Here is a 19443-nt window from a genome sequence, read left to right on the forward strand (position 1 = left end):
ATTTACTAGTTTTGATAGATTCTGATCTTTGACTGAGAGTAATAATTGATCTGGTTTTATCTATTGTAATCTGATTTTTAAGAAAATCAACCCTTGACTTTTGACCAAAATATCCAAACTCTTTCGACTTGGCACGCGCTCATTCACTCACTCCCCAAAATCTAACTTGCCTGGTGGAAAAACTATTAATTCACAGAATCATAGACTAGCATATAATTGAAGATGCTTATTAAGCTTCTTGTGTTTGGGTAGTTCAACACAAATTGCCAAGGCTACAATCTCACTGGTGTATGCTATGTCCCTGTCCTCTAATATGATGATATGACATCCAAGAAGGGACAGATACCTCAACCCAGTTCAAACCTAATGCCTTGAAACTGCAAAGCAGACAAATTATTGTGCAGAAGCTAGAATATTCAAGGCATCTTAGAAACATATTAGAGTTTGGAGGAAATGCTGGACATTGTCTGAAAATAAATGTGCAAACAGAAGAAAGTCTATTATATGGACAAATTTGGAAGATGAATTTGCAAAGTACATCAGTGAAAATCATCAGGATGGATTTTGTTTCTGATGTAGCTGTCTGTACCTACATCCCAGAAGAAGTAAAAATGTCAAATGACAGAGTGGAATGAGGCCATTCAGCTAATTGAGTCTGTGCTAATTCTCTGTCAAGCATCCGCATCCCACCAAACCTAGCCCCCAACCCCATCCTTGTTACCTTGCATCTGCGATGGCTAATCCGCTTAGCCTGCGAATCCTTGGACTCTACAGGGCAAGTTAGAATGGCGAATCCAACAAACCTGCACATCTTTGGATTGTGGGAGGAAACCAGAGCACCAGAATGAAACACAAACCGATGCTGGGAGAATGTCTGAATGGAGTTTGCACAGTCACTCAAGGCTGGAGTTGAACCTGGCTCTCTGGTGCTGTGAGTCAGCAATGCTAACCATTATGTTGCCCCAGCAAAAAATTTTTTTCTTGTTTCAGTGTCAGCCATGGGTGGTGTACCACCTATACAAAGAGAAACAACTTTGGACTGTGACAGCAGACTGATTTCACTGCATGTCCAACAGAATTTGATAGTTTTGGCGCATTTCAGTGGCTGACAATCAAATTTGACTAAATGACTTTTAAATGTCTGTGTTTTTGAAATTGAAAAATTGGTTTAGAAGTCAATATCTGTCTCCGTGATAATAACTGGTGTTTTTAATAAATAGAACTTTAATGATGAAATGCTTCAGCGAGTAGTCAGTCTGATTTGGCAATTCTGAAATCACTACATGTGAGCGGTTATGTAACAAGCGATGGGATTTTATTCCCTCAAAAATATTACTGGTGTGTACCGTTAGCTGCTACCATTACATTGGCAGTATTGTTGTATATTTATATATTGCTGCACTGCTTTTTGGCTCAAAATTTAATTTTGGAAACCTGACTTTTACACAATTGTGGAGAAAGTGAGGACTGCAGATGCTGGAGATCAGAGTTGAAAAGTATAGTGCTGGAAAAGCACAGCAGGTCAGGCAGCATCCGAGGAGCAGGAGAATTGATATTTTGGGCATAATGCCTGAAACATTGACTCTCTTGCCTCCTTGGATGCTGCCTAACTTGCTGTGCTTTTCCAGTGCTACACTTTTTGACTTTAACATGATTATGTATGGCAGGATTTTGAAGATTATGATCATGACTTTTATTCTGTGGGACATTTGAAATAACAATGGATCAGAATCCTGAAGTAGCTAGAGACATTATTCATTTTTAAGTCCAAAATGTATTGCTTTTAAAAGAACTGCTCAGAAGAATTGCGGATTTAAGTTCAGTAATTAACAAAGCCCTGCATGAAACTGTGAGGGAAACCTCAAACAGAGAGAAACTCAACAAGAAGAGATAACGAGGTGTATCACACCTCTCGGCAGAAAGCCACCTGTTGTGCACATTTGTTTTTGCCTTCCGGCATATACAAGGACAGGTTGAAAAGTCAATTTCAACTCTTCTGAAGTGGACTAGAGGGATTAAAGGCTCTTGTTCATATGAGGGTTTGAGTGTTAGTGTGATGTGACAGTCACAATTATCCTGTAGTCACCCCCTATGTTGCAGGTAAATAATGTCTCTAAGTTTGAGTGCTGCAAACTAGTTAAAAAGTGAACAGGACGACAAAGAGCATTCTCACCATGAATCCTAGAATTCAAGCACCGGATTACAGAATCTCAGTCTGCAAAAATAAGAGTCATGATACTGGGCTGTTCCCTTACCAACATCAGCTCTATCAGTAATCTCAACTACATTGTCCCCAGTCTTCAACTATCTGCATTTTGCGAGACTGATCTAAATATATTTTTGTAAACTATCTTTTTGGTCTCATCCCTTATTTCTATTCTGTATATGTACGTTGTATTATTATTTCTTGAGAGTCATAGAATTGTAAAGCACAGAAACAGACTCTTTGGTCCAATTCGTCCATGCCAATCATATGCTAACCTAATCTAGTCCCACTTGGCCCATATCCCTATAAAACCTTCCAATATTTATACCCATCCAGATGCCTTTTAACTGCTGTAATGGTACCTACCTCCACCACTTCTTCTGGCAGCTCATACATGCACCACTCTGTGTGAAAAAGTTGCCCCTTAGGTCCCTCCTTTATCCTTCCCCTCGCACCTAAACCTATGCTCTCCTAATTCTGGACTCTTTCTCTCTCCTCCGCCGCCACCCCCCCCCCCCCCAAAAAAAACCTTGTCTATGTATTCTATCCATGCCTGGATGTAATTAATGTGTGTAATTAATAAACTTGCTCTTTTTGTTAATTCAAGAAAACCTAGTGAATTTGGCTTCTTTTAAAATAAAGTTCTTTAGGTCTGAGAGAAAGGCTTCCACAAGAAACAAACCCTTTTTAAAATAACATTATTGCAACCAATCCCCAGGATGGAGGGAGAGTAAGGAGGAGTAGCCAGTTTATCATTCTCATTCAGGAGTTTAACAGTTTGGGGTATTTCATCTGGAGTCATTTGAATTGGGGAGACTCGCCCAGGATCTGGTTGTAATAGATGTGTCCAGACATTTCCCTCATAATCTATCAGATTACAAAATGGGGAGCCTTTTGGTTGCAGAAAATAATTTTTATACTTTTTATTCCTGTGAACCTTTCGTTGCAGTAATACCTATATTGAGCACGTTTTGAAAAAAATTTACATGTTTAAAAAATGCATTTCTTGGTATTTTCATAAAGGATGTTTTAGTTATTTTACATTTCAAATATTTTTAAACTGTCATTGAATGAATATTTTAAAATGCAGTTCAGCAGAATGTCTTCAGTGAAGGGCTGTGAAAGTGTATTGCGTTAGGAATGTGATTTTTGCTTTTAATTTTCTGCACTGACAGATCCCCAAAGAAAGTTGGTTTTGGAGAAGGTGGTTTTACTTTACCTTAGCTGAAAGCTAGGTGAAGGTGTCTTCTCCATTTTAGATGAAACTCAAGTCAAGAATTAATTGAATTATCAACTGTTTATGCCTTTGAGTTGGGAGATCTGGTGTTTGTGCAGCACTGGAGATATTTGTTCAATTTGAGGGTTGAAGGAGGAGGACTTCTGTCTTTGGCATACTGGGTATGTTTCGTAATTTAATTAAGGTCATCTTCACTTGGAGGCAGAGTTGAGTTGTTTCATCTATGAGTACATCTGCCTCACAGTGCCAGGCATCTAGGTTTGATTCCAGCCTCAGGCGACTGTTTGGAGTATGCATGCTCTCCCTGAGTCTGTGTGGGTTCCCTCTGGGTGCTCCGGTTTCCTCCCACAGTCCAAAGATGTGTAGGTTAGGTGGATTAGCCATAAGAAATGCGGGGTTACAGAAATAGGATAGGGGTTAGCAAAAACAGAAATTGCTGGAAAAGCTCTGCAGGTCTGAGAGCATCCGCGAGAGAAATCACAGTTGACGTTTCTGGTCAAGTGACCCTTCCTCAGAATTGATGGTAACTAGGAAAATGTTGTTTTATATGCAGCGGAAGAGGGTATAGAGTAAACAGTGGTGGGGAGGGGTTGGGGTGGTGGTGATAGGTCTGGGTTGGTGTGGGCTCAATTGTCCTGCTTCCACAATGTAGGGAATCTCTGCACCATTGGTTTTGATGCTTACAGTGAGTGCCCTACAACAGAGTTAGTGGCTGTTACGTGTTGGCCAAGTTGTCTGCTGAGCAATGTATCCTTAAGAGAAACGTTATTTAGGAGTGTAAACATTTTCCTGTGTTTGAATGAGTTGGTTTATCTGGGCAGGGTGTTGAAGTACTGTTCTCTGTTGCAGACCAGGATTGTTACTGTCATTTGAAAGGCTACAGGGTGCTGTGGTGGAGTTGGAATTATGTTTGAAGTACATTGTCATAATGACTTAACCAAAGTAGGAATGTTGCTCGGATAAAGTTTGAATGAAATTTGTCTACTTCAAAACTAATTTAATAAATATAAATATTTTTGCTAGAACTGAAGAGACTAGAGTAATGAGCATGGCATAACATGTCTGTCTTACTGATTTGTATTTTTGTATGTCACCAATACACTATTAACAAAGGTTTTGTTGATTTCAGTGAGAAGCAACCAGAATGCTTGTTATCGCAATGCGTGAAGGGGCCAATGATTGTTTTGGATCCGAGTTTGCCAGCAAATATTACCATCAAGGAAGTGCCTTTGCTCTACCCTTTCTTTCAGGCTGTAAAACATGTATTGCAAATACCAAAACTGAAAAATCCATCGTCCAATATTACTGTAATGATGTTTGATAATCTAAAAGAAGGTAAGTGCAAATAAGTTTGAGCTGAATGTAAAACTAAGGAAGTTGTTTTAAATTGATGAAAACCTGAAATTCTAAATTAATTGGTAAAAAAATTTGAAGTCAAATGCAGAGGGGATGTACATGTGTGGTTAAGAAATTTAGGGTCGTACAGGAGGGATTGCTTTATGCTGGATTTTGAAACTGACACGTGCTCAGTGGTTGAAGCGGAACATTTGGACTTTCGTGGGAGATTGTAAATCAAAGCATCATTTGCTTATTGTTTAAAAAAAAGGCCCGTAGAAATATTCAAAGATGAGCGAATACTCCTGGAGTCCTTGAGCAACAGAATGAAAGCTAGCTGAATAAGTAATTAAATTTAACTTTGTGGACTCTTGCATTGTATGATTGACTATGTGACAGCAGTAATCAAGTTTCCAGTTTGAACTGTATTCAGTTCCTGTAGATCTGTAGTTGTTGTTTTCAAACTGGCGTTTTTTAGTCAGTGAAACTTGATGAACCTCCTAATAAACTGGCAAGTGCTATAGCCAGCTCTGCCATACTGTAAAATATCTGTACCGTAGCATAATAGATATTCATTTTGTTCGCAGTTTTTGAGAAGATTTCTAGCTCTGGTGAGGTTCTGGATGTAGGTTTGCTCGCTGAGCTGGAAGGTTCATTTTCAGACATTTCGTCACCATACGAGGTAGCATCTTCAGTGAGCCTCAGGATGAAGCACTGGTGGTGTGGCCCACTTTTTATTTATGTTTAGGTTTCCTTGGGTTGGTGATGTCATTCCCTGTGGTGATGTCAGTACTTATTCTTTTTCTCAGAGGGTGGTAAATGGGATCCAAGTCAATGCATTTGTTGATAGAGTTCCAGTTGGAATGCCATGCTTTAGGGATTCACATGCATGTCTTTGTTTAGCTTGTCCTCTGATGGATGTGTTGTCCCAGTCGAAGTGGTGTCCTTCCTTATCTGTATGTTAAGATACTATTGAGAGTGGATCATGTCTTTTTGTGGTTAGTTAATGTTCATGTATGCTGGTGGCTAGTTTTGTGCCTGTTTGTCCAATTTGTGTTTGTTACAGTTCTTGCAAGGTATGTTGTAAATGAGATTAGTTTTGCTTGTTGTCTGTATAGGGTCTTTCAAGTTCATTACCTGCTGTTTTAGTGTGTTGGTGGGTTTGTGGGCTCCCATGATGCAAAGAGGTCTGAGTAGTGTGGCAGTCATTTCAGCGGACTGTGGTATAGGTACCCAATGAACACGGTCCACCGATTTTCCTGCAACATACCCAAACAAGCAGCTAAAACACATCCAGAAGTCCTAGCCACCCTCCCCTACATCAAAAACATCTTGAAAATGACTGCCAGACTACTCCGACCTCTTGGCATCATCCCACTTCGACTGGGACGACATCTGAGGACAAGCCAAACAGAGACATGTGAGAATTCCTAGAAGCCTGGCATTCCAACCGGAACTCTACCAACAAACACATTTGACTTGGATCCCATTTATCACCCCTCAGAAAAAGAGCAGGAAATGACATCACCAACCCAAGGAAACCTAAACATATAAATAAAAAGCAGGGTCATACCACCAGTGCTTCATCCTGAGGTTCACTGATGATGTTACCTAGCATGGTGACGACACATCTAAAAGGGAATCTTTCAGCTCAGCGAGCAAACATACATCCAGAACTCATTTTGTTCAGAATTAACATAGGTAAAGGGGTCACGGAGATTTAAAATGTATCAGTAAATCTAACGTAACATTGAAATATTTTGTTTTAGTGGATGACGCACTTTCAGCAATACGAAAGCAAAATGATAAACTTCTGGGCTGGAGAGGCTATCTGGTAAGTTTTTGATTTATTTTAAATTTGTCATTGACTAACAAACATATATTCATACACTAAATGCCAGGAATGCATTAATGCTGAAGTAAAGATTGAGTTAACGGTTGACTAATTATCTAAGAATTGTTAAACTGCATTGAATCCTGAATATATTTGCCTGAATAAAAATATGTCAGTCTCCATTTTGCAACTTGTAATTAACCTAATATCCACAATCTCTTGGCAAGGAAATACCAGTTTTTCACAACCCGTTGTGTGAAAAATGTTTCCTGATTTCACTCATATAAACTAGCATTAGAGCTAGACTATGTATCTGATTACTTTCTCTGGTGAGGAATCAGTTTCTTTGGATCTACACTTTACGTTTTTGGAGACTTTAATTGGATAGTCCCTTAACTTTGAGTTCAAGATCCAATAATCCTTGTTTGTGCAATCTATCCTCATAATTTTGCACTTTTATTCTATTCATTCACTGGACGAGGATGTCGCTGGCTAGGCCAGCATTTATTACCCATCCCTAATTGCCCAGAAGGCCGTTTAGTGTCACCCAGATTGCTATAGGTTGGAAACACATGCAAGCTAGGTAAGGATGGCATTTTCCTTCCGAAAGACATTTAGTGAACCATTCGTTTTTTTTTCCTGACAATTGACAATGGATTCATGTTCATCACCGGACTCAATTTCAGATTTTTGAATTCAGATTCCTCCATCTGCTGTGGTGGGCTTTGAACATGGTTCTCCAGAGCATTACCTCGGTGTCTGGATTAACAGTCTGGTGATAGTACCACTAGTTGAAGAGTGTGGTGCTGGAAAAGCACAGCAGCATCCAAGGAGCAGGACAGTCAATGTTTTGGGCATAAGTCCTTCAACAGGAATCCTGATCAAGGGCTTATACCTGAAACAGCAACTGTCCTGCTTCTCAGATGCTGCCTGACTAGCTGTGCTTTTCCAGCACCACACTTTGATCTCCAGCATCTGCAGTCCTCACTTTTTCTTTGTTGTTAATACTACTAGCTGTCACCTCCCATTCTGGTGCCTTTTACCTCTGTCTATCCAGGAGTAATATTCATAATTTAACACATCATTCCAGATAGAATCGGGACAAGGCTGTTTTAGAGTTGAACACTCACTCTTTATATTCTAGTTCCCTTGAGATAAATACCAACCTCAGCTATTTTTTCATCTTCTTTTAATCTGTCACCATCTTTTAGTGACTATAGATGTGGAAGCATATGTTCTACAGTTTTCAACCTCTTCTAATATGTCTACCTTGAATCCAAAGTGTGTGACCTTCAGTTTCTCCACATGATCTCTTATCTATCACCGTTTTGGCGACACAATTATTCTATGTGCCTTTGTAGCATCCTGCTCTGGTCCACACAATTTGCTGCCTCCTTAGTAAGTGTCATAGAAAAGCTTGGATGCGTAACTCTTTCTTCCTCCATTCAAGTGATTGCATACATTGAAATCTGCAGAAGTAAGCGCATACAAGTATTCCTAACAAAAGCATCTGCAAAATTAGACAGTCATTGAGAAGCATGCACAGTGAAATATGCAGGGGGTTCTCTCAATGGACATTTATAATTGGTGAACAATCCCTGATTACAGCTTGAGACACTGGACTACACTATGTTGAAACCTGGTATAGCTGGAACATCTTATTAAGCCAAGACTATTGAGTTTTCCTCTTGCAGGTCACTGCCTTCATCAGCAAATGCCCATGAGTCATTGCATACCAGTCAGTGCAAGGTGGCAGTGGGTTTCGTGGAAAAATAGCATCTATTGATAGAAAGTTCTTTAATCAATATCCATAGCAGTGAAGGAGCTGCCTTGCCTCTGGTTACACGTACAGTCGCTAACTGAGAAGACTCACCTTCCCTTTCTCTGGTTAACGTGTGTGGGCACACCTGGTTTTGTTATATTGGCACCTACAGTGAAGAGATAAAACTATCGTGAATACTTTTATGAAAACTGCCAAAACAGTCTTAGAATCCCTACAGTTTGGAAGCAGGCCATTTGGCCCATTAAGTGCACACTGACCCTCCGTAGAGCATCCCACCCCTTTACCTTATCCCTGTAACCCTGCATTTCCCACTGCACACTGTGGGTAATTTAGCATAGCTAATCCTTTGGACTGTGGGAGTAAACCGGAGCACCTGGAGGAAACCCATACAGACATAGGAAGAATGTGCAAACTCCACACAGACAGTCGCCCAAGGCTGGAATCGAACCCAGGTCCCTGGCATTGTGAGGCAGCAGTGCTGACCACGGAGCCACCATGCTGCTACATGAGCCACTGTGCTACCCCTTGTTTTGATTTCTTGTAGTCACATATACTTAAGCACAATGAAAGTATCAAGTCTATTTGTATTTTATGTTCTCTCAATTTGTTCATATTGGAAAACATTTTCCTCAGACAGTTGCAGGTGATAACATTCCCCAGTGTGTTCTGTTGGTGTTCTGTTTCCATCACTGAGTATGCTGTGCTGTTTGTAATATCAGGTATCCTTATTCTGTAGTATCTTCAAAAAAAAATTGAGTTTGTATTTGGAAACTCATTAAAACCCAAAATCAGTTCTATATTATTCTTGTCATAGGGATCTTAATTGTATCCATCACTATGGAGGTCTTTGGAATGGTAAAAACCTTCAAGATTGTTGTCTAAAAGTCTTGATCCTTAGAAGGAAGTTGTTACCTGATTTATTTATATTTGATGTGAAAAGTTGATAACTGATTCTCCTCCCCCCGAGATCATATTAAAGTTTACAACATTGTGAAGCATTGAACTGGACTCCAGTAAGTTTGAGTCGAAAAGTGTGGTGCTAGAAAGGTACAGTTGGTCAGGTAGCATCCGAGGAGCACGAGAATCGCTGTTTTGAGCATACGCCCTTCATCAGGAACCCTGCTCCTCGGATGCTGCCTGACTGGCTGTGCTTTTCCAGCACCACACGTTTTGATACTGATTTCCAGCATCTGCAGTCTTCACTTTCTCCAATAAGTTTTAGCCAGATTACCAAGGAAGGGCCTTGAAAAATGCAACTCTAAATGATTTGTTATATGGAAACTACTAAATGCATTCCTTAAAATAGAAGTGATTGAATGATATGACAAATAGTTGGTAGTGGTAGTTAATCCCCAAAAGAATTATGATTATAGCTTTGTTATTGAGTTCAGTTGTCTTTTAAAGAATGATGGCGAAAGTGGGTACTGCTGATGCTGTAGATTGGAGTCAAGATTAGAGTGGTGCTGAAAAAGCACAGCTGGTCAGGCAGCATCCAAGCAGCAGGAAAAGCGATGTTTTAGGCAAAGCCTTTCATCGGGAATGAGGTTGGGAGCCTTGGGGGTGGAGAGATAAATGAGAGGGGAGTGGCCCTGGGGGGAATGTAGCTGAGAGTGCAATAGGTGGATGGAGGTGGATGTGAAGGTGATAGGTCGGAGAAGAGAGTGGAGCGGATAGGTGGGAAGGAAGATCACAGGTGGGACAGGTCCTGAGGATGGTGCTGAGCTGGAAGGTTTGAACTGTGGTAAGGTGGGGTGAGGAGAAATGAGGAAGCTGAAGTCCATGTTGTGGGCAGCACGGTGGCACAGTGGTTAACACTGCTGCCTCACAGCGCCAGAGACCCGGGTTCAATTCCTGCCTCAGGTGACTGACTGTGTGGAGTTTGCACATTCTCCCTGTGTCTGCGTGGGTTTCCTCCGGGTGTTCCAGTTTCCTCCCACAGTCCAAAGATGTGCAGGTCAGGTGAAATGGCGATGCTAAATTGCCCGTAGTGTTAGGTAAGGGTTAAATGTAGGGGTATGGGTGGGTTGTGCTTCGGCGGGTCGGTGTGGACTTGTTGGGCCAAAGGACCCGTTTCCACACTGTAGGTAATCTAATCTAATTGATGCTCTGATGTTGAAGGGTTCTGAGGCAGAAGACGAAGTGTTCTTCCTCCAGGTGTCTGGTGGTTAGGGAGTGGCGATGGAGGAGGCTCAGGACCTGCATGTCCTCGGGAGTGTGGGAGGGGGAGTTGAAATGTTCGGCCACGGGTCGGTGGGGTTGATTGATGCGGGTGTCCCCGAGATGTTTTCAGATGTGCTCTGAAAGTAGGTGCCCCCTATCCCCAATGTAGAGGAGACCGCATCGGGAACAACGGATACAGTAAATGATGTGTGGAAGTGCAGGTGATGGATGTGGAAGGCTCCTTTGTGGCCTTGGACAGAGTTGAGGGGGTGGTGTGGGCGCAGGATTTGCAATTCCTGCGTTGACAGGGGAAGGTGCCGGGATGGGAGGGTGGGCTGTTAGGGAGCATGGGCCTGACCAGGTAGTCGCGAAGGGACAGTGGTGGGGTCCATTTGTAGGTGGCGGAAATGTTGGTGGATGGTGTGATGCATACAGAGGTTGGTGAGGTGGAAGATGAGGACCGTAGGGGTGGGGTAGGGGGTTCAGTCTTTGTTGCAGTTGGACTGGTGGGGTTCGAGGGCCGAGGTGTGGGATGTGGATGAGATGCGTTGGAGGGCATCTTCAATCGCGTGGGAAGGGAAATTGCAGTCTTTAAAGAAGGAGGCCATCTTGTGTGTTTTGTGGTGGAACTGGTCCTCCTGGGAACAGATACGGCTGAGGCGGAGGAACTGGGAATAGGGGATAGCATTTTTGCAGGAGGCAGAGTCAGAGGAAATGTAATCCAAGTAGCTGTGGGAGTTGGTGGGTTTGTAGAAAATGTCCATGTTGAGTCGGTCACCATTGATGGAGATGGAGAGGTCCAGGAAGGGGAGAAAGGTGTCAGAGGTGGTCCAGGTGAATTTAAGGTCAGGGTGGAATGTGTTGGTGAAGTTGATGAACAGTTCAACCTCCTCGTGAAAGCACAAGCTGGCGTCAGTGAGCAAACCTACATACACGGTATAGGTGATTTTCCTCTGCTCTGCGGGGTTCCTCTGTGCTGCAGTTTGTGATGGCTCATTGAAATAGTGTACAAATGCGGCTTTGTTTGTGGATGTTGGGACGATGGCTTCTGTAGTTCAGTATTTGGTCTGTATGTGCTGTTTTTCTGTTTTGCTGGTTTGAAGTTCCCCATTGGCTGTTCACTCTACTGTGACATCTAGGAAGTGCAGACAAAAATCTCTTTACGGTGCATTCAAAAAGAATGGGTACCCAATGAACACAGTCCGCTGATTTCTCAGCAACAAACCCAAACAAGCTGACAAAACATGTCCCGAAACCCTAGCCACTCTGCCTTACATCAAAGACATCTCAGAAATGACTGCCAGACTACTCAGACCTCTTGGCATCACGGTAGCCCACAAACCCACCAATACATTAAAACAGCAGCTAATGAACGTGAAAGACCCTATACAGACAACAAGCAAAAATAATGTCATGTCATTTACCTTGCAAGATCTGTAACAAACATTACATTGGACAAACGGGTAGAAAGCTAGCTACCAGGATACATGAACAGCAACTAGCCACAAAAAGACATGACCCTCTCTCACTAGTATCCTTACATCCAGATGAGAAAGGACACTACTTTGACTGGGACAACACATTCTTCCTCGGACAAGCCAAACAGAGAGATGCGCGAAATTCTGAGAAACATAGCATTCCAACTGGGAATCTAACAACAAACACATTGACTCGGATCCCATTTACCCTGAGAAAAAGAACCAGAAAATGACATCAATACAGGAAGTGATGTCACCAACGCAAGGAAACCTAAACAAATAAATAAAAAGCGGACCATACCACCAGTACTTCATCCGGAGGCTCACTGAAGATGTTACCTAGTCTGAAATCGAACCTTCCGCCTCAGCGAGCAAGCCTGCATCCATATTTATATATATTACCTTTGGAAATCTTATTCCTTTTCCAAAATTGTGCCCCATTTTAAATAAAATTAAATAAAGGTTGTTTTTAAAAGTGAGATTAACATAAGCTTAAACAATTTCTAATTACATTTGTCTATCGATGGCTTACTAACATAGAACAATTGAATTTAAAAGCAGGGCCATTGGTCATTTGTCATTGCATGATGGTGTACCATTTAGTGAGCACATGTCTGATCTGTGTAAAGCTAGCGTGTGTCTTTAAAATGGCCTGATAAGGGAGAGATGACTTTGGACAATCATGAAAATTCTACTTCAAATATTGGCAAAGAGAATCTGATTACAGAAAGTTCAGTATATTTTATCTCTAAAGGAGAGATTATGCTTTGAATCAAACTGGTAAACCAATAAAGATATTGAGAAACACTGGAGGAACTCAATCACTGATGTTGGCCAATGATATAATTTATCTTTGGAAGAAGTTTAATGAAGGAGAAATAATAATTGCAGCTATGCATGCAGGTTACCAACCAGTCCTATTGTCCTATTATACAGAGTTGGATTAAAAAGTTATTTAGTAAATAGAGAAGTTGTGGATGAAATAGTGAAGCAGGTTCTGAAAGGATGAATTGATTTTATCGTGAGAAAAGAGACCTGAGAGACAGTGTTTTCACGCAGAGGGTGGAGCATGAATGGAACGAACTGCCGGAGGAAGTGGTGGAGGCTGGTACAGTTACACCATTTAAAAGGCATGCAGATGGGTACATGAAAAAGGAAGGGTTTAGTGGGCCAAAAGCTGACAAATAGGAATAGATTAGTTTAGGATATCTGGTTGGTGTGGACACATTGGACCAAATGGCCTGATTCTGTGCTGTATACCTATACCTGTATAAATGACTCGTCTGTTTCAAAATATTGGCTTCAATAAGAAACCAGAACTACCATTGGAGGCAGAAGAAACAGATGTTGACTGAAAATGTCCTGGATTGTTTACTGACTCTTTTTTTTTGACAAGATGAGGAAGAGGAGGAGACTATGACACAGGAGGTAACCTGAAAATTCCATTATTGGATAAATTTTCAAGAATTTAAATTTAAAAAGTGAAAGTAAATTGAATGAAGCTTTAACCCACCATCTTTAATAGGAATTCAGCTAATTGAAAATGTTAAATCAAACAGCCCACTCAGAAATTGAATAACAAACGCTGTTGGCCTGTTTGTACTTGAAAGACAACTATTAACGAGGACTTGGAGGCCAGCTCAAAAACCAGTTAATGGGGAATAGGCAATGGTTCATCGCTTGGTAATTCCATCTGAGTTCAGTAATGGAATTTTATGACTATCTCATGAGATTCCAATGGCAGGTCACTTGAGTATTAGATAAATACAAGTGAACATATGAAAGCCATCTTATTGGCCAGGATGACGTAAAGATGTGGTGAAATTTTGCCAGACTTGCTTTGCATGTCAGCCAGTGGCAAACACCATCAATTAAATCTCTGCCTTTAATTCCAACACAGCTTTTGAGAAATTGTTTAACAGTCTAAATAGATTGTGTAGAACCCTTAACTAGTTTCAGGGATGGCGATCAGTATCTTCTCTGAATGCCAGAGGAAGTGGTAGAGGCAGGTTCAACTAGAACATTTTAACAGACATTTTGACAGGTACATGGATAGAAAAAGTTTAGAAGAGTAAGGACAAACATAGGCAAATGGGACAAGTTCAATTTAGGAAACATGGACAAGTTGGGCCGAATGGTTTCCATGCTGTATAACTCTATGGCTGTATAATGGATATTTCAATAAGATTTTCTGAAGCAGTGCCTTTAGGAAAAACACGGTGAAAATGGTAGTGGAAAGGTTTTTACAAGATATGGAAGTTTATGGAGTTCAATCCGAGCAAATGCGAGATGATGCATTTTGGAAGATCCAATTCAAGAGCGAATTGTACAGTAAATAGAAAGGCTGTGTGGAAGATTGATGTGCAGAGAGATCTGGGTGTTCAGCTCCATTGTTCCCTGAACATGGCAACACAGATCGATAGTGCTCAAGAAGGCATATGGCATGCTTTCCTTCATCTGATAGGGTTTTGAGTACAAGAGTTAGCAGTTCAGGTTACAGTTGTATAGGACTTTGATTCGGCTGCATTTGGAATGCTGCAGACAGTTCTGGTAGCCACATTACCAAAAGGATGTGGATGGTTTGGAGAGGATGTTGCCTGGTATGGAGGGCGCTAGCTGTGACGAGAGGTTGAATAGATTTAAGATTATTTTCATTAGAAATACGGAGGTTCAGAGAGGACCTGATTGAGGTCTACAACATCATGAGAGGTACGGACAGGGTGGATAGCAAGAAGCTTTTCTCCAGAGTGGGGTCTCAATTACTAGGGGTCACAAGTTCAAAGTGTGAAGGGAAAGGTTTAGGGGAGATATGCGTGGAAAGTTCTTTACGCGGAGGGTGATGGGTGCCTGGCACGCTTTGCCAGCGGAGGTGGTAGAGGCAGGAATGATAGCGTCATTTAAGATGTATCTAGACAGATACATGAATGGGCATGGAGATACATATCCTCAGAAAATAGGCGGCAGGTTTAAATAGAGGATCTGGATTGATGCAGGCTTGGAGGGCCGAGGGGCCTGTTCCTGTACTGTAATTTTCTTTATTCTTTGTTCTATCTGGATTATCCAAAGAAATATAAGCAGATTAGGGTTCAAAATTTGTGTTATAGTTATTCAAAGAGATTGTGACCGGTTTTGGGAATGGAACAATTTACATTTTGTGCTTATGGCCCATAATCCCAAAATGCATTGGAAATATGGTATCAAATTTTAAAGATCATGATTAGAGTTTATTAACAAGAATATCATTGTGTTTGGGGTAAAGCAATTACATTGTTACAGTTTGCTGATGGTCCATAAGTGGATTAGTGGTGCTGGAAGAGCACAGCAGTTCAGGCAGCATCCGAGGAGCAGTAAAATTGACGTTTCGGGCAAAAGTCCTTCATCAGGAATAAAGGCAGAGAGCCTGAAGAGTGGAGAGATAAGCTAGAGGAGGGTGGGGGTGGGGAGAAAGTAGCATAGAGTACAATAGGTGAGTGGGAGAGGGGATGAAGGTGATAGGTTGGGGGCAGGGGGAGGTTGGAGTGGATAAGTTGTACTCTATGCTACTTTCTCCCCACCCCCAACCTCCTCTAGCTTATCTCTCCATACTTCAGGCTCTCTGCCTTTATTCCTGATGAAGGACTTTTGCCCGAAATGTCGATTTTACTGCTCCTTGGATGCTGCCTGAACTGCTATGCTCTTCCAGCACCACTAATCCAGAATCTGGTTTCCAGCATCTGCATTGTTTTTACCTGATGGTCCATAAGATCTATTCCAGTTAAACGATATGGGCATGAAGTAAGGGTCTGACTTAAATTGATAAACCAAAACTATGACTATGCTTCCAGCCTATATTTTCAGTTTCACAGAAGAACTAACCAAAATATGTGAATTGGCCAAAGAACATTGATAAGTGTTCAACAAACAATGGAAATTAGAACAGATAAACAGACCAATTGAAAGGTTCTTTAATCGTACAGCTGGAGGATTAAGCTCCACTGAAACTACCAAAAGTTCTTGGCCTGAAACTTTTCCAAAATTCAATGGATTGTGTCCTGTACACTCAGTACACAATTCACATCATTGGCTCTACTAAAGCTAGTGTAGTGTAGTTCATGCATTCATTCTTACATTCTTGCATTCATTCAAATGTGTTTCCTTCTTTAACAAATTTGTTAAAGAAGACACTGAAGTGCTATACTTTAAAAAAAAATGATAAAATCCACTCGTGTAAAATACTGCAAATTTCTGCATTTTGTCTAAGGCACAGAAAAATCCAAAACAGTCCCTCATTTTGTTTCCTGCCTCTACTACCCTACTAAGTGATGCAGTTCAGATTTCCATCACCGTCTGGGTGAAAAGGCTTTTCCTCACATTTCCTCTCAACCTTTTGCCCTTCTCCTCCTTAAAGTTAAAAATCTGTGATTAATATATAATTTTTTTTACAGTCCGTATTTAAGACTAGTGGCATATGAATTTTGGTTTATGTGTGTAAAGCGTTTTAAAATTAACTAGGTCACTCTTTCTCGAGTTAAAAGTCACACAACATTAGGTTATGGTCCAACATGTTTATTTGGAAACACTAGCTTTTGGAGCGCTACTCCTTCAAGCAGTTGTAGAGTATAAGATCGTAAGACACACAAGTTATAGCAAAAGTTTTCAGTATGATGCAACTGAACTTATATATTGAAAAAGACCTGGATTGTTTAAGTCTCTTGTCTTTTACAATGACTGTGTTAGTTTCAGTTCTTTCTTTTGTAAATCCCAGAATTTTTTTAAAGTTACATTCTCAAATGACAATAGGTGTCATGTCGGCCCAGATAATGCATTGAAGGCATGAGGTGCCTTGTGTGAGGCTGTCTGTGCCCCATTGTTCAGACTGATTCTAATCTTAAAAAAAGGGATGTACAGAATCTATCTTGGAGTCATGCAGTTTTTGAGCAAAATAAAATGTAATCTTGCAAGTACAAATTCACCCCACAAACTAGTGTGTATGTATGTGTGCATGTGGGTGTGTGCGCTTGTGGGCTGGGGGGAGGTTTTGTGTGTCTGTGAGAGTATGTGTATGTATATGAGTGTGAGTGTAAAGGGGTATAAGTCTGTGACAGGATGCGTGTGGGGGTGGAAGTGTATGTGTAAATAAGCTTCTGTATTAAAGCCAAATCTGCGGATGTGTTTGTTTCAGTGAAAGACTTCGCTATTAAATAAAAAATTTGATCTAACAGGCTGGAATTCAGTCTTGGATCTGACTTCTCCAGTAATAACATCAGTTGGGATCATAGCTCCATGGTGTACTCCATCTAATCATCTTTTTGCCCACTCATGAACCTGTGTATATCTCTATGTAGACTATCTACCTCACCCTGACAGCTTACTGCCCTACCTAGGTGTCAATGTGAAAATATACTGCTTTATATTCAGTGCCCTCATTCAAATCGTTGATCTTTATCTTGGGTGTTTAAAAGTTCTAGAATTGTCATTTGCTTTGACTTTTTCACCTGGCTCAAACAGATTTCTCTCTGTAACTCATGTTCCAGCAACTCAAAAACTAATTGGAAGTAACTTGTTTGTCTAGACCACAGATAAAGAATCTCCTGGGTCAGTTTTAATGCAGAATCTTGCTTTTCTGAGTGGGTTTCCTGCATCATGCAAAGAGGAAGAACAACTTCGAGCCAAACTCCCACCAATTGTTACTAACAAAATGAAGCAGGTGAGATCTTATTAAATTGTGCTTAAAGACACACTGCCTGTGTATACACACTGAATAGATATATTTTCATATGAGTTTTGGAAATGCTTCTGTGAGAATGCCAGTCTATGACATGTACACTGTTTTCTATTGTGTATAATACTAGAGGAGGTGGAATTCAGCTTGCTGTCATAGAAACCAAATTTGAATTTATTTTTCTGGTCTCCAAACATCAATTATCTATTTGGTTCTTGAATAATTCCATGTTTTATTTACCTTGAACTATTCAAATGACTTTCTAATATGAATCACTCTTTGCCTAAAAAGTGCTAACAGACATCAGTCCTTTACTAACTTTTGCTTTTTGTTTTGTTATCTGATAATGATGGATTTCCTTCAAATAGTGTACCACTATTGTGATATTGTTTCATTTGTGAAAGGATGACATGTTATATAGTGCTTTTTGTGATGAGTGTTCCAAACTGCTTTGCAGCCAATAAAAGCATTCATGGGAAGTATGGTCAATATGGTAGCATAGAAAGCTAGACCTCAATTTATGAACAGCAGTCTGAGCCAGAAATCCATGTTGTCAATTTTGTTTGGGAGTTAGAAATTTGCTTTGAAGACACTGAGGAGAAGCCACCCCTTCAAAGTAACAATATCAATTGTACCCACCTGAGGAGATAGCTAAGACAATGGTTTATGGTCTCATCTGAAAGCTGGCACCTTCAACACTACACAGTCACTCAATACTGCACTCAAGTATCTGTCTAAATTTAGTACTGAAGTCACAGGAATGAAATGTGAACCCACAGCATTTTGAAGGTGTCATCTGCTGTACCTCTGTTCCTTTGTTTTTAACTTTTCTATCAGACCGATGTCAGTTTTTCTAACCTTTCTTCATTGCCCTATCATTAGGAATTAGTCTATGACCATCTTAAGCGGTACTTCTTGATGTGTTTCTTGAACATAGGTGCCTAGAGCTGAACACAGTACTTACCTACACTAACATTGCACAGCTTTTATTTAATGAATTTTGATTATTAAACATTTTATTTCATGGTTGCTGCTTTGTTGGCAAGTATTGAGTCATCTGTATTTCTCAAATGCTTTATCCAAAATCAGTTTCATAGCATTTATTAAAAATAGCCCTTTTATTCTGTTTGCTACACTTGGTGAATTTTACCTATTTGCACATTTTGTCTGTCCTTCTGTAGTTCCTGAGTGTTCCCATCACTCAACTTTAAGATCTTTGCAGTGGAAAATTTTGCAATGTATTTCTGAACTTGGCTTCATTTGTAGATTAGCATGAGCAGGATCACTTATTTACCATCCTCGCCTGACAGTACTTCCCTGAATTTTGGCACAAGCCTTGTCCATGTCCATTTCTGCTAGCTGGTATGGCACTCCAGTTGATATATCTGAAATTCTATGCACATTGTGCAATAGGCCTGTCCAATGCCTATTTAGGATGTTGCTTTGTCTAAAATAAGGTGAACAGGTAGAACTCCCCCATGACCACCTGAGCCTCCAAAATAATCAGCTGTCCTTTTATAAGATCAGCTTCAGCTTGGTTCCCACTTATCACTATAAGCAAGTTCGGGCCAATTATCAATTTGTTTTATAGGCACTTTTGCTTGTTTCCAATCCAAAGTTTTCTCCCAATTTTCATTGATTCCTCCTGACAATTGCAAGTACCTTGTACTTAGATGGTTAGGTTTTTTTTTAGACTGTGCTGTATTGAT

At 40.6% G+C, this 19443-nt stretch overlaps 1 protein-coding gene across 4 annotated transcripts in view; it reads left to right on the plus strand.

The window, feature by feature from the left end:
• gnptab (N-acetylglucosamine-1-phosphate transferase subunits alpha and beta) overlaps window positions 1–19443 on the plus strand; it is an 86034-nt gene that overhangs the window by 15722 nt on the left and 50869 nt on the right. For all 4 annotated transcript variants that reach the window (XM_060839599.1, XM_060839598.1, XM_060839600.1 and 1 more), the window contains 3 exons: window positions 4573–4778; window positions 6548–6612; window positions 17585–17719. In XM_060839599.1, coding sequence (XP_060695582.1) covers window positions 4573–4778; window positions 6548–6612; window positions 17585–17719 — 406 coding nt within the window. The remainder of the gene's footprint in view (window positions 1–4572; window positions 4779–6547; window positions 6613–17584; window positions 17720–19443) is intronic.

The sequence above is a fragment of the Hemiscyllium ocellatum genome, chromosome 19 (assembly GCF_020745735.1).
Source record: "Hemiscyllium ocellatum isolate sHemOce1 chromosome 19, sHemOce1.pat.X.cur, whole genome shotgun sequence".
NCBI lineage: Eukaryota > Metazoa > Chordata > Chondrichthyes > Orectolobiformes > Hemiscylliidae > Hemiscyllium > Hemiscyllium ocellatum.